Source organism: Falco naumanni, chromosome W (assembly GCF_017639655.2).
Source record: "Falco naumanni isolate bFalNau1 chromosome W, bFalNau1.pat, whole genome shotgun sequence".
NCBI lineage: Eukaryota > Metazoa > Chordata > Aves > Falconiformes > Falconidae > Falco > Falco naumanni.
In genome coordinates, this window is record NC_054079.1 from 19,401,224 (window position 1) to 19,413,487 (window position 12,264).

General features: G+C 42.1%; 1 protein-coding gene across 5 annotated transcripts in view; it reads right to left on the reverse strand.

Moving 5' to 3' along the window:
* Window positions 1–7,503, reverse strand: part of LOC121080617 (ubiquitin-associated protein 2-like) — a 94,117-nt gene extending 86,614 nt beyond the window's left edge. For all 5 annotated transcript variants that reach the window (XM_040578766.1, XM_040578765.1, XM_040578764.1 and 2 more), the window contains exon 1: window positions 7,334–7,503. In XM_040578766.1, the coding sequence (XP_040434700.1) occupies window positions 7,334–7,469 (136 nt within the window). In that variant the 5' untranslated portion in view covers window positions 7,470–7,503. The remainder of the gene's footprint in view (window positions 1–7,333) is intronic.
* Window positions 7,504–12,264: the final 4,761 nt, after the last annotated feature.

The following is a 12,264-nucleotide window of genomic DNA, read 5'->3' on the forward strand; positions in this document are numbered from 1 at the left end:
CAATTCTAAAAAAGCGATTAGAAGATGAGGAAGAGTTGCATGCCAGCTTTTCAATTAGGGTCTGTTGATAAAGGGGACCTACAACCATAAAACCAGTTCCTGGCCACCTTAAACTCCTTAAAGTCCTGGTGATAAAAACTGTGCCAACTCCAGTTGCTAAACTCTCATTTGTTCTCTCCTACATTCAGCTCCAATCCCAAACAGCTACTCGGTTTTTGCTAGGTAGAAAAGGTTTTAGTTACTACAGTCTGACTCTATGTTCAAAATCTGCTTGTTCCGGCCTGCAAGGTAAGATGCATCACACTGGTTTTGAGTTCAATTTTTGCTTGGATATTAAAATCAACTGAAAAGGAATAGTACTGTGGTTTCTTGTCCTACGTTTTATCATATTTTATAATAGGTAGATCATTTATTAACTAGAGAAATACTTAGGATTCCTTCTGTTGATCAGTTATTTTAATGGATTTGTTTATTGAGAAGAAATATAGAAGTTAGAGATTTTTCACTTCCCTCTCTGCCACGACTGAAGTACTCAAAAGCACTCCCTAGCAATCAACAGAATCAACAAGGGAGATAAGTCATATAAATATTTGAGGTAGGTTTTCTAACAGAAACTAAAACCCACCAATGTTTCATTTCGGAGGACTGTACAAAAAGCCATCACAGCACTTCTCATTCATTATCCCTAACTATGAAGTAATTTTAACCAACTAACTTTATTTTAACCTTTGTCTACAGTTGTAAGGGTCCTGAGGATTTGGGGGAAGGGGGCTGGATTTATAAGAACAGGAAAAATAGGCTGATCCAGTTCACTTCTAGTTTACCAGGACTCATGTAATTCTGCAAAGTTTTATTTAAATTTAAAAATACTTTTAAAAATAACTGATGCACATAGCTTCATAAAATGAACTGCTCAATATGCAGAAGTACAATAAGAACTCAGCCTAACCTCTCCTAAACACTGTATGTGCATTAAACCATCATTTACAATCCACACAATTCCTAGACAGAACATAAACAGGGCTTGGGCAATTTTATCACTATGAGACAATCAAATGTTTGACCCATTTCTTCCCTCACAGAACTGCTGAATTATAGTCTTCAGTTCAGCTAGAGCCAAGACTCCTTATTTGCAAGCACAGACATTATTTGGATTTGAAATATGCATCTCATTGCATTTTCACACTTTCTCTAAACATATCTCAAACCCACCTACCTCGCCACCTATCAAGAGTCACAAATTAGTTACCACCACCCTTACTAAATTCAATCCTTTATCCATCTCCTTCTCAAAGGGATGTAAGAACATATGGCCTTGAATTTGCCTGAAGGACTACAGATTTGACTACATCAAGTAGTTTAACCTAGAGAAGAAAGCTTTGGGGAGGGTGTCTCATCAATGCATATAAATATCTAAAGGGAAGGCACATACATAGAGCCAGGCTCTTTTTAGCAGTGCCTAGTGACAGGACCAGAGGCAACAAGCACAAACTGAAACACAGAAGGCTTCATCTGAACATCAAGAAATGTTTTTTTACTGTGAGGGTGACTGAGCACTGGTACAGGTTGTCCAGTGAGGTGGTGGAGTCTCCATCCTTGGAGATATTCAAAAGATGTCCAGACAACAGTCCTGGGCAACCTGCTGTAGGTGGCCCTGCTTGAGGCAGGGCGAGACAAGATGACCTCCAGAGGTCCCTGCCAACCTCAGCCAGTCTGCAATTAAGTGAAATAAAAAGGGAAGGAAGCCTTATAACAGAAAAGTGGTTATCAAACATGCCCCGCAAGCTTCATTAGGGACAAGTCTTAAGCTCTAGCATTTCTGCTCAGACAGTCACATAAATAAAACCAAGTGAACATCTATCTTCAATTAAATCAGGTAGGACAGAAGTCACTGGGACTTTGAATCCAGCAACATACATTACTACATCAACAGATAAAATGGTAAACAATGAAAACCAGAATACAAGGTATAAAGTTGCAAGGAGTTTTATACTTGCAGTCATAACAGAGAACTACTCAAGAAAGACAATAAGCATCTTTTCCTAAGATGCAAAGAAAGGTTGCTGGGCATGGCTGCTATCTGGACATCAAGAAGCAGCAAAGAAACCCAACAGGTTGAGGACACATATCAAAAGCCACAAGGTTCTCAAACACTGAAAAAAAACTTTTGCATACTCATTAACTTGCCTTCACCAAACTCATAACACTATTTCAATCTTTCTCTAAAATTAATTTCAGACAACTACTCTATGGCACTTACCCCATGTTCAAAACACTCAAATTCATTCAGTGGCTAATAAAGTAAAGCACAAGACTGGGAAGTGCAGCATCGCTCTCCCTTATCACATTTAGTCATTCAAAATTAACATCAGTAACTTAGGTCCCTCTTATGTCAGTCTCAAAATGGATCACAAGTCAGTGATCTGAAGAATGTTTGACTGAAAGCTGAGATAAAAGCTGAGTAACAGAAGACATCTGTCCCTTGAGGTACAACCCATCAAAAGCATGGACCAGAATTTCTCAAATACAATATATTTCATACAGCCTGACAGCAGAGCAGGGTTTGGCACCAGGATTCCTTTCAGATTCATGTTGCTGAAGCCACATCTAAGACAACATGCAAGTTTGAAAATCATGTAAATGTAGAAAGAAAAAAAAAATCAGCAATAGCCTTCAAATACAGGAAAACATGGACAATGTGATAATATGAGATATCAGTCAAGTGTTAACCATAAAATAGCCATGATTCAGTTATTTAAAACCAAATAGAGGAAACAAAAAAGCTTTCAGAACCCATATGCTTCATTCTATATTATTATATCCACCATCCTCAAAACACTTAAATACAGTAGAAAACATTTAATTTTCTTTGCTCAACAGCAATTTCAGTATAGTCTCTATAGAATCATCCTACTTCCAGGAACAGTATTTTAGTCATAAAAAATACAACTGAAGTGTTCTAGCCCAGGGGTCCTCAAACTTTTTAACCAGGGGGCCAGCACGCGGATGAAGTGGCAGGAGGTCATCTGCGGCTGCTTGGTTTCCCCTCCCAACCCCCGGCGGGGGGGGGTCTGTAAATACCAGGGGCTGGATTGAGGACCCTGGAGGGCTGTATCCAGCCCGCAGGCCGTAGTTTGAGGACCCCTGTTCTAGATGAAGCCTACACCACACAGTAAAACTGCAAAAAGACTTCCTTGGCTAACCATTAAAAATATTTAGGAATATGAACATAGCTACTGAATTCAAAATTGACACCTTCAACCACAGGACTGCCTAACAGGCTAAGGCAGACTCCGCCCCCTTAAATCAGGTTTTAAAAAAGCGCAACCTGATGATTCAAATCTGGACATTAAAAGAGTATTTGCATTTTCTTCATTTAACTTTGGATTCAAATACTAAATGATTCCGTAATACAAATTCCGTTAAACCTGCATCTTCTGCAGATCTAGAATAAAATGTTTCCTATATGATAAAGCAAAAAAAAACCCCAAAACCATTAAATTCACCATAGGAGTACTACTTCAGGCAAACCTTAAGTCTAAAAAAAGATCAAAGCGCTCTCAATATGGGAAACATTTAATTGTTTTTAATACAAAATGCTGCACTCTACCAGGTTAAGGACTCCTACAAGCTCATCTGTTGGAAGACTGATTTAAGAAGCTGGGGAGGGAGGAAGAATGTTTGTCAAGTTTACCTTCAAAAGAAGCCACAGTATCTCGCAGCTTTCACAAAGACAGCTGATTTAAAAAAAATAATTTCAAGAGAACTGAGAGTAGAAACAACTCCATCCAAAGGAACTACGCAAAGTTGTTCATATAACCCATCTTACAAGTTTTACAATCTAGAGAAAAACATAAACAACATGCTCAGCAAAATAGTTATGTAGTAGTAAAAGCAAGCCATAAGATCTTAAACATCAGACCATATTGCCTCTATCTGTCTTTAGTCACTGTTTACTCTTTGCAGCACTGAGTAGTGGAGGGAAAAGGGCTGAAGGAACCACACCTGTGAAACAAACTGCAGGAGCCCCAGCTGGACAGGGAGTTCTGGCAAATTGCCAGTTTAGATGGTCAAAATTAAAAAGCATGGACTTCCATGTTAGAAGAAAAGGGAGAAACCTTTTGTATGATTTTTGTAAAATATGAACCTTAAGTAATTGCAAAGGAGCTACTTCACAGCCTTTCATCCTGGCTCTTGTTTTAATGAGCATAACCTGTTTTGGGAAGTTATATGAAAAACAGTACAAGTCCAAGCTAGGCCTTCCCTGAAAAGCAGAGAGGACACAACGGGCTACAAATGAGTAGACTGCATCAGAAAAAAAACCAAAATTTAACAAAAAGCTCCAGTAGAATAACAACACTGAAGCAGATATTACTTGTATTTCCTCTAGCACCTTCCATTCATTAATTTTGAAGTATACAACACTGAGTTTCTTTAATCTGTCATCTTATAAAGGGCAAGTCACTTGGCTTCTCTTTTACCAAGGTCATAAGAGGCTGTTGCAAACCCGAGCACAGAACACAGATCTTCAGAGTCCTGCTCACATGCTTTTATTTATCTTTGTCTCTTATTTGGTTAAAACATTAATAAAAGATATAAATTTGTATTCCTATTCTTTCATGAAGAATCTATTCCAAGTACTGGTACTAAGCATTACTGAAATTTCAAGTAAACAATACTATTAATAGTAATATTGTCAATACTAATTGTTATCAGAGTATTAATAGTCTACAATACATACATTTCTCAAGCACTATTAACCAGCATACTATTCTGCTATGATCAGTATCACTAGGGAGACACCAGCAACAAATATAAAACATACCAAAAAATGGCATTCTATGAGGAAAGCATCACATAAAATAAGAGTCCATGGAAGAAATATAAAACATCAAAAGCCTGCTTCTAAGTTCTAAAAGGGTAGCTTAAAAACTGGAAGAAGAAAAAAGTGCGCTTCTGGTAATAGACAATATTTTCTTGTCGAGTTTCCCTTAGCTTCCTTACATTTTTAGTGGCGAGTCTGTAACTCCAAAGTCCTCTCAAATGGTCAAATCCTTTTGCAACTCATGGCACCAGGAGCTTTTTTGAGGACTGGCCAAAACAATGCAAGTGAAAGTCTAAATTTCTGAATTTCCATGTCTTTGCTTTTATTACTACGAACAATTTCTTTAATCAATATGCTGATAAAACTGAAACTTGAACAAAGCAGAACAGAGCTTGCCCAATTCCCACTCCTCTCTCCCTCAAATTACCAAGATTGTTGAGGTTATAAACACAAAAACTGGCTAATTTCCCAGACTATGCATCAAAATTAGTTTACACCAGTTAATCCAGTTTCTCCATGTAACCCTCTAGGAGTCCCAAACATCATTAATGCTGCAAAGTGATTTAGCCTTGCTTGCTTTCAAGTTACCTAGTATAAGGTTAAAAATAAATTCTTTAAACAAGTTATGTCAAACCACCACAGAGAGATCAAGCCCAGGTATAAATACTGAGTCAGTCAGGTAGGAATCCAAACCCAGATTCCACTAGAGAACGTGATAGTAAAGGGAATTGTTAAAAGGGCCTGATAAATATTAAAAAAAGCAGAGCCTCAGAAGGCAGAGTTGCTGCCATTTGTTGTGAAGGGCTATTTCAGTGACAAGCACTGCTCCTCCAGACCTGCACATCATCCTCCTCCTCCCTTCCCTTCACACACACACAGAGCTCAAATTTCTCTTCTTGAAAAAACTAGCTACTCACACCAGGACCACCCTTCCATTTCACCAGCCACCACCGCCCCAGAGGCTATCACCTTGATCTGCTGCTATATTATAAGCATTCAGCATTTACTCAAATTGAGATAACTAGGGATCAACTGCTGCTTGGTAGCTAGAAAGCAAGCGAGCTGACCCTAATGAGCTTCCCCTTACATAGCTGCACACCTAACTCCGAGTTTCTGTTCCCCAAGACCGCGTGTTCCTTTGAATATAATCAAGAGGACTCTGCATGTCCATGCTCCTGATGTTAACACATCTACAAGAGAGAAGCTTCAAACCAGGTTCACCCTGAGCAACTCCCAGGTGGCATTCAACAGCACTGCAGACATTTCTGCACATATTTTTAAATCTATTTCACATCACAGAGTTCAGAAGATCCTTGCCATCAGGCTCAAAGGTGGACCAGGTCCTTTCTACATTCAGTTTCTTGCAGAAGGGTTTCTACCAGTTTACTTTCCTGCTGCAATTTTCTTCAGGAACAATAGCAAACACAGAAGAACTTTCTTTTCTGTTTTTAAATGCAACATAAGCCAGACCAATAACAAAACTCTACCCTAACTTCCAATTCTCAGCAAGCACAGAGTCAGGGGTGAGGAAGGACTAGATAAGGTTAACAGAACGGTTCATTCATCATCATGTTCTCAAGTAACCTACTGTTGCTGCTGTTATCGTCAGTGAATTCTGTAGCTGTGACTGGGACACAGCTGCCCTACACCACCACCCCACCCACTCCCCATGAAGGAGCACCTGTGAAGGACAGAAAAAAGACAATACTGAGGTAAAGCCCTACACAAGGCACAAACCAGCAGTTATTCACCCACTTGCTCCCTTCCCGTGCTGCCAGCCCTCCTTTGGCCTGACTCGGTATCAGGAAGAGGCCTCAAGACACACACCCGTCTGCCAGCCCCGCTTCCCCTCTGAGAGGTCCAGCTGCACCCCCCTTTCTTCACAGCCCAGAGCCACGAGAAAGTACGAACCCATCAGGAGAGAAATCCCCAGCTGTAAGGACACGAGAAACAAGGGGGATGGGGTGCGGGACACTGTCACCAGGACGAAAGAGGGTGGGAAAACTAACCCCCCTCTCCCGGCACCCACCGGCTCCCCCTCCCCATACGAGTCCGGGCAGGAACAGGGCGGGAGCTGCCCGCAACCACGGCCTACTCAACAGCATCTACCGCTAAAGGGAAGGGGGGGCGGCAATCTAAGCATGGCGAAGCTTCTCCCGGGAGGCCGCCACCCCACTCCACAGCCGGGAAAATGAAACAGGCCTTAAGGGGGGGGGGGGGGGGGTAGGAGGGAGAGCGAGGAACGGCCCTGGCAGACAGCCGCTGCCAAAAAAAACCTCCCACCAGGGCGGGGAACCGGCTTCCAGGCGGTGAGCCCACCCAAGGCCTCAGGCTGCGAAGGAAGCAACGGCCGCCCCCAGACCGTTGGGCGGGGGAAGGGCGCCGGGCCTCCCCTGGGCACACAAGTCCACCACTCCGCTACCGTGCGCGTAGGGCAAGCAATAAGAAAAGGAGACGCACCCCCATCCCATCCCACTCCCCGACGGCCCCGACATCCCCACGCGATACCTGTGTTCACAAAGCAGCAGCAGCAGGGACGACCACCACCATCACGTGACCACCACGTGCCGCCTCTCCCCCCTCTCCCCCCCCCCCTTTCCCTACACGCTTGCGAAGCCTCTCCCCTATGACGCAGCACGCTCATCTACCACCCCTCTCACACAACCAGCACGCACGTCACCCAACAACCCTTACACCCACTCCACCACCACGTGAGCGGTGCAGGGGAAGCTGGCCCCTTCCCCCTCACGTGACCGGGGCTCCGCCCCCCCGCGCGCCGGAAGGGGACGGTTGGTCCCGCCTATAGCTGTGTGGTGAGAGGTGGTACTAGGAATGTCTTTGTAAGGAGCTGTAGGATCTCCTCAGATTTGGCGGTTGTTAGTGCTGGCTCATCGCTGTTGACCGTTCAGTGGAAGGCCCCGGGTGAAAGCCATAGCTGTTCCTGGGATCGTTCCGTGGAGAGTTGGCGTACCAGTGGATCCTGACTGGGAAGGGCACTTGTAAGGATAGGTGGTCCTATCTCAGCGCTCTTGTCAGGCCGCGGAGAGACAGAGGGCTTAGTATCCACAGGTACAGCCTGGGCCCTGGCGGGACGGCTTTAGGAACAGGGTGAACGTTCAGAATCATGGCTCTTCCTCTCTTGCTAGCTGAAGAAGCAGTTTGAACCAGGAGCTGGGGTATTTTAGGTTTTACCTCTTATTCTAAGGTGGCTTTTATTTTTTGCCCTACAGGGTTTTGGCAGGAGTGGTTTATGTCACGAATTAAAGCCTGTTCAGATTGCCAGGTTACGTTTATTACATTTGGTGCCTCAATCCCAGAGAATGTTCAAGCTGAGCTGACACGGGTTCTGGGCTTTCTAAAGCTCCCTTGTTCTTTCCCTAGTTATTCTCCTGGAGGCTTTATCCCAGACCTCTTTGATATCCCAAACTATGTGCACGACTAGAGAATCAAAAGGTTCCTTTGTGTTCTCTCTCTCCACAGCTACTGAAACCAATGCCTGAGGGCTCAGGAGATAGGAACCAGTTCTGCACTTAATTTCTTTTAAGTGTTATGCTCCTGGTGCCTACAGTGATCTGTCCCATGGTTTTTGACCTTTTCTGTGGCCTTTACTGCTGTTTGCTCATCCTCTGTCCCTTGACCCCATAACCCTCCATGTAAATAGGGAGGGCATCAAATCACATTTTACCCTAAGCAATAGCTGAAAATTAATCAGCGTTGTTCCTGTTTCTGCCTTCTCTGCTTAGACAGACTAGACAGATTTAAGCGGCCTGTCTCCTGGACTGATCTTGATGTTTATTACAGGATAAAAATGCTTGTAACTTATCCTAAGATGAAGCAGCAAGACCTCCCTATTCCCATCTTTTCCTAATGAAATAGAGCTAAATTGAAATTCAGACCAAATGGTGCACAACCAGTGTTTATTTTCTTGAGGCAGCTGTTGATATTTTGTTTTATTACTGTTGAGGGGAGGGGATTAATTGTAGCTCTAAACAAAGTTTCACAGGCTTTGTGACAAACACGTCTGCAGCTCCATAATCTATGCAGATTTAATCAGTATTATTAGCATTCTTTCATCATGACTTAGCAATCCCTTGCTAATCAAGATGGATATTTGATGTGCAGCATGCAACAACAAAGGCTGAGCTCTTGGGATGCTGTAGTCAGATGGTGTGGTGCCAGCTGGAGTGTTGATTTGAAGAATCAGTCACCAATATTCGAGTGAGCGGAGGTTATCTTTATTCGGCAGCGCTGGGTGCATGGGGGATCGCTCCACCAAAGTCATGCACACCGAGGGAACCTTTCAGTCCCCTCTTTATACAAGTCACTCATGTCTATTCATTAACTTTCTGGGAACTCATTAACATATCTCACACCTGGACAATTAGCACATTCCATCCAAGGGCCTAGTATATCTTCAAGTTAACAACATTAACATATCTTGTGCCTGGACAATGTCCTTGAGGAGTTGTCTCTACGCAGACTCTATTCCTTAGCGGTCATGTTTAAAGCCTCCATCTTCGCCACGTTGCATGTACAACAGGAATCTAAGACAAAATGTCCCTTCTAAAGAAAACCAACCCAAGGACTTAGCAGTCTGTGCATCCGTCATGTGGCAATAAGGGTCCTTGGACATCTCCCAACTTTAACTAAACATAGGTGCGTCATCCTTTAGATAAGTGGTACAGCATTCACTATTCATTCCCCCCTTTTCTAACAGCTATTGTAAATTCTTTTACAAATACAGAAAATCATCGTATTTTATGATCATTCTTCGATAGCACCAAATAGAACATTGAAGTAATATACAATTAATATTCCTAAAACTACTATAATAAGTATTATAATAAAAGCATGCTTTAACCATTCTAAATTAGGTAACCACAAAGTCAGTTTGTTCCATATAGCTTCAAAATTCCATGAGAAATTGTCTTTAGTAATTTCATGCAAAATCTGAAACCTGTTCCATATCTTATGGATGTCTCCTACATAGAGGGTAGTCTTATTTATACACCCAGTAATCATTCCATCCATCAGATTGGGAACAAGTGTTTTGTCCTGGATTCCCAGGGCATGGTCCTCCTGTTTTACTTCGAGCTTTCCAATGGCAGTTATTATCACTTTTCATAAATACTGTGGTGGTTAGATTTAATATTTGTAAATCAAATCTAGGACCCAACTTATACATTTTCTTATCATATAGACAGTATCCTTTACCAATGCCTGGCTTTTTCCAAAAGTCTGGCCATGTAGGCCATTTGCCATCCAGATAATTCCAGTTTTGGGAGGCCACCCCATACAGAGGTGTTATCAGGCCTCCCTTAGGAAGAGAGGTACATATCCAGCATTCCTTAGCTTTCGTGGCATTAACAATCATTTGCAATGTTTGAAGATGGGTATTGTTTACCCATGCTTTAGTTTCTAAAATCTCTACAGTTATTACAATTAAGATCAGTATAACCCTACACAAATATCCCTGATGCTTTTGACAGTCCATTATGTTTCTAGAAGTTATTACAACTACAGAAATTATTACTATTACAATTAAGATCTGATAAATCATAGTTTCATGGGTCCTGCTGAGATGACAGGCCATGATTTTTCAGGAGCCTTCTTTATCAAGAAGTAGCAAATCCAGGCTGGTTGTTCTCTTATCTTGATGGCAGTGAAGGTTGTCAGCAGCACCTGATAGGGTCCTTCCCACTTTTCTTCCAAAGGTTTCCCTGAAAAAGTCTTTATCGCCAGATTTAAAGGAATGGACTGGTTGACCTAATCCTCTGGCCCTTGTTAGTTGTCTCTGGAGGGCCTTCACATATTCACACAAATATCCCTCTCCTAACTGCTTTAAATCTTCTCCGGCAAATTATAACTGGTACAGTCTCCCGTATAATATTTTGAAAGGGCTCAAATTCTCCTTTGTTCTCAGTTTAGTTCGTATTCTTAATAATACCAAGGGAAGAGATTGTGGCCAAGTTAGATTTGTCTCTTGTCCTATTTTCGCGGTTCATTCTTTTCCACTTGCTTGAGCCCTATAAGGAGTGTGTAATTTCCAATCTATTCTTAATACTGTACTTGTATTATTTTGGCACAAAACTGTGAGCCTTTTTCAGAAGAGATTGTTGCCAGAACCCCAAAGCGGGGGATAATTTCATTTAACAATCCCTTCGTTACCTCTCTTGCTTTATTTGTTCAACAAGGGAAAGGTTTTGGCCAACCTGAAAACGTATCAGTCATAACTAAAAAATATCGGTACCCCCCTTTTCTTAGGAGTTTGGAAAAATCAACTTGCCACTGTTGTCCTGGATAATTTCCTCTACTAATGTTCCCTAGTTTTGTTTTATTTGCTACATTGGGATTATTACATAAACACACTTCGCATTGCTGAGTCGCTTGTTTTATTACAGTATATAAGTTTCGCCCTATCAATTTTTGATTTAGACTTTTATATAACGTATCAGCTCCCCAATGAGTTTTATTATGTTCTGTTAGGGCTGTGGTCCATATTAAATTGGATGGTGCCACTATACGGCCATCTGCCAAATAATCCCACTTATTTTAATTTTACTTTACCATTCATGTCCTGAATTAGCTTTAGGTCTTCTTTAGAATAGTTTGGCTCCTGAACTGTACTTAGAGTTTGGATTTTACCGTCTGGTATTAAGGATAATTCCTCCTTTCCTACCTCCTCTGTTACTTGTCTGGCCTCATGGTCGGCCAGGTGGTTTCCAGTTTCCAAATCAGTGCCTCAATGGGCCATCTTATGTTCTTTCTTCCTGGATGACCCTCTTATAACAGAGGGGGCCATTCCTCACATCAAGGTCTGGCATGGCATATGTTCCCACCGCTCAACGCCTATTGGGTTGCAGCCAACAGCGGAGCTCAAGATTCTTCTTGGTGGCAAACACAGAGGCCAACCCAGTCTTGCCCTTGACTGTGGTAGGAGGCACCTGACCAACCTTATTCCTTGTACTTTGTTGTCAATGCAGAGTTTCATCTGCACATCCCATAACAAGTCACTGTCATGGTAAAACACACAGATTTACATTAGTAGAACTACTACAGAGTGTATTTTATTTCAGTTTTTCTGCCAATATCCCCGCAGCCTTGCTGACCAAGGGATATTGTTTTTATCTGAACTGGGCAAGCCTCCCCCTTATCATTTTTACTGTAAGAGGTAAAGCATTTTTCACCTTTCCTGGATTTTCAGATACACCTGGTGCTGCGGGCATTCTGGGCGAGCGGGAGTCAGATTCAAATACTCATGGAGTTCAAGATCTGATCCGTTTATTGTACAAACCAGGCACACTTTTATAAGGCACTCTATAAACGTGTGATAATATGATTGGCTACTTTACAAGCGTATAGTAATATGATTGGTTAACAATTGTTTATTGGCAAGATTTCTGTTTTTACTTTTTCAGGCACATAGGCTCCTTCCTGTT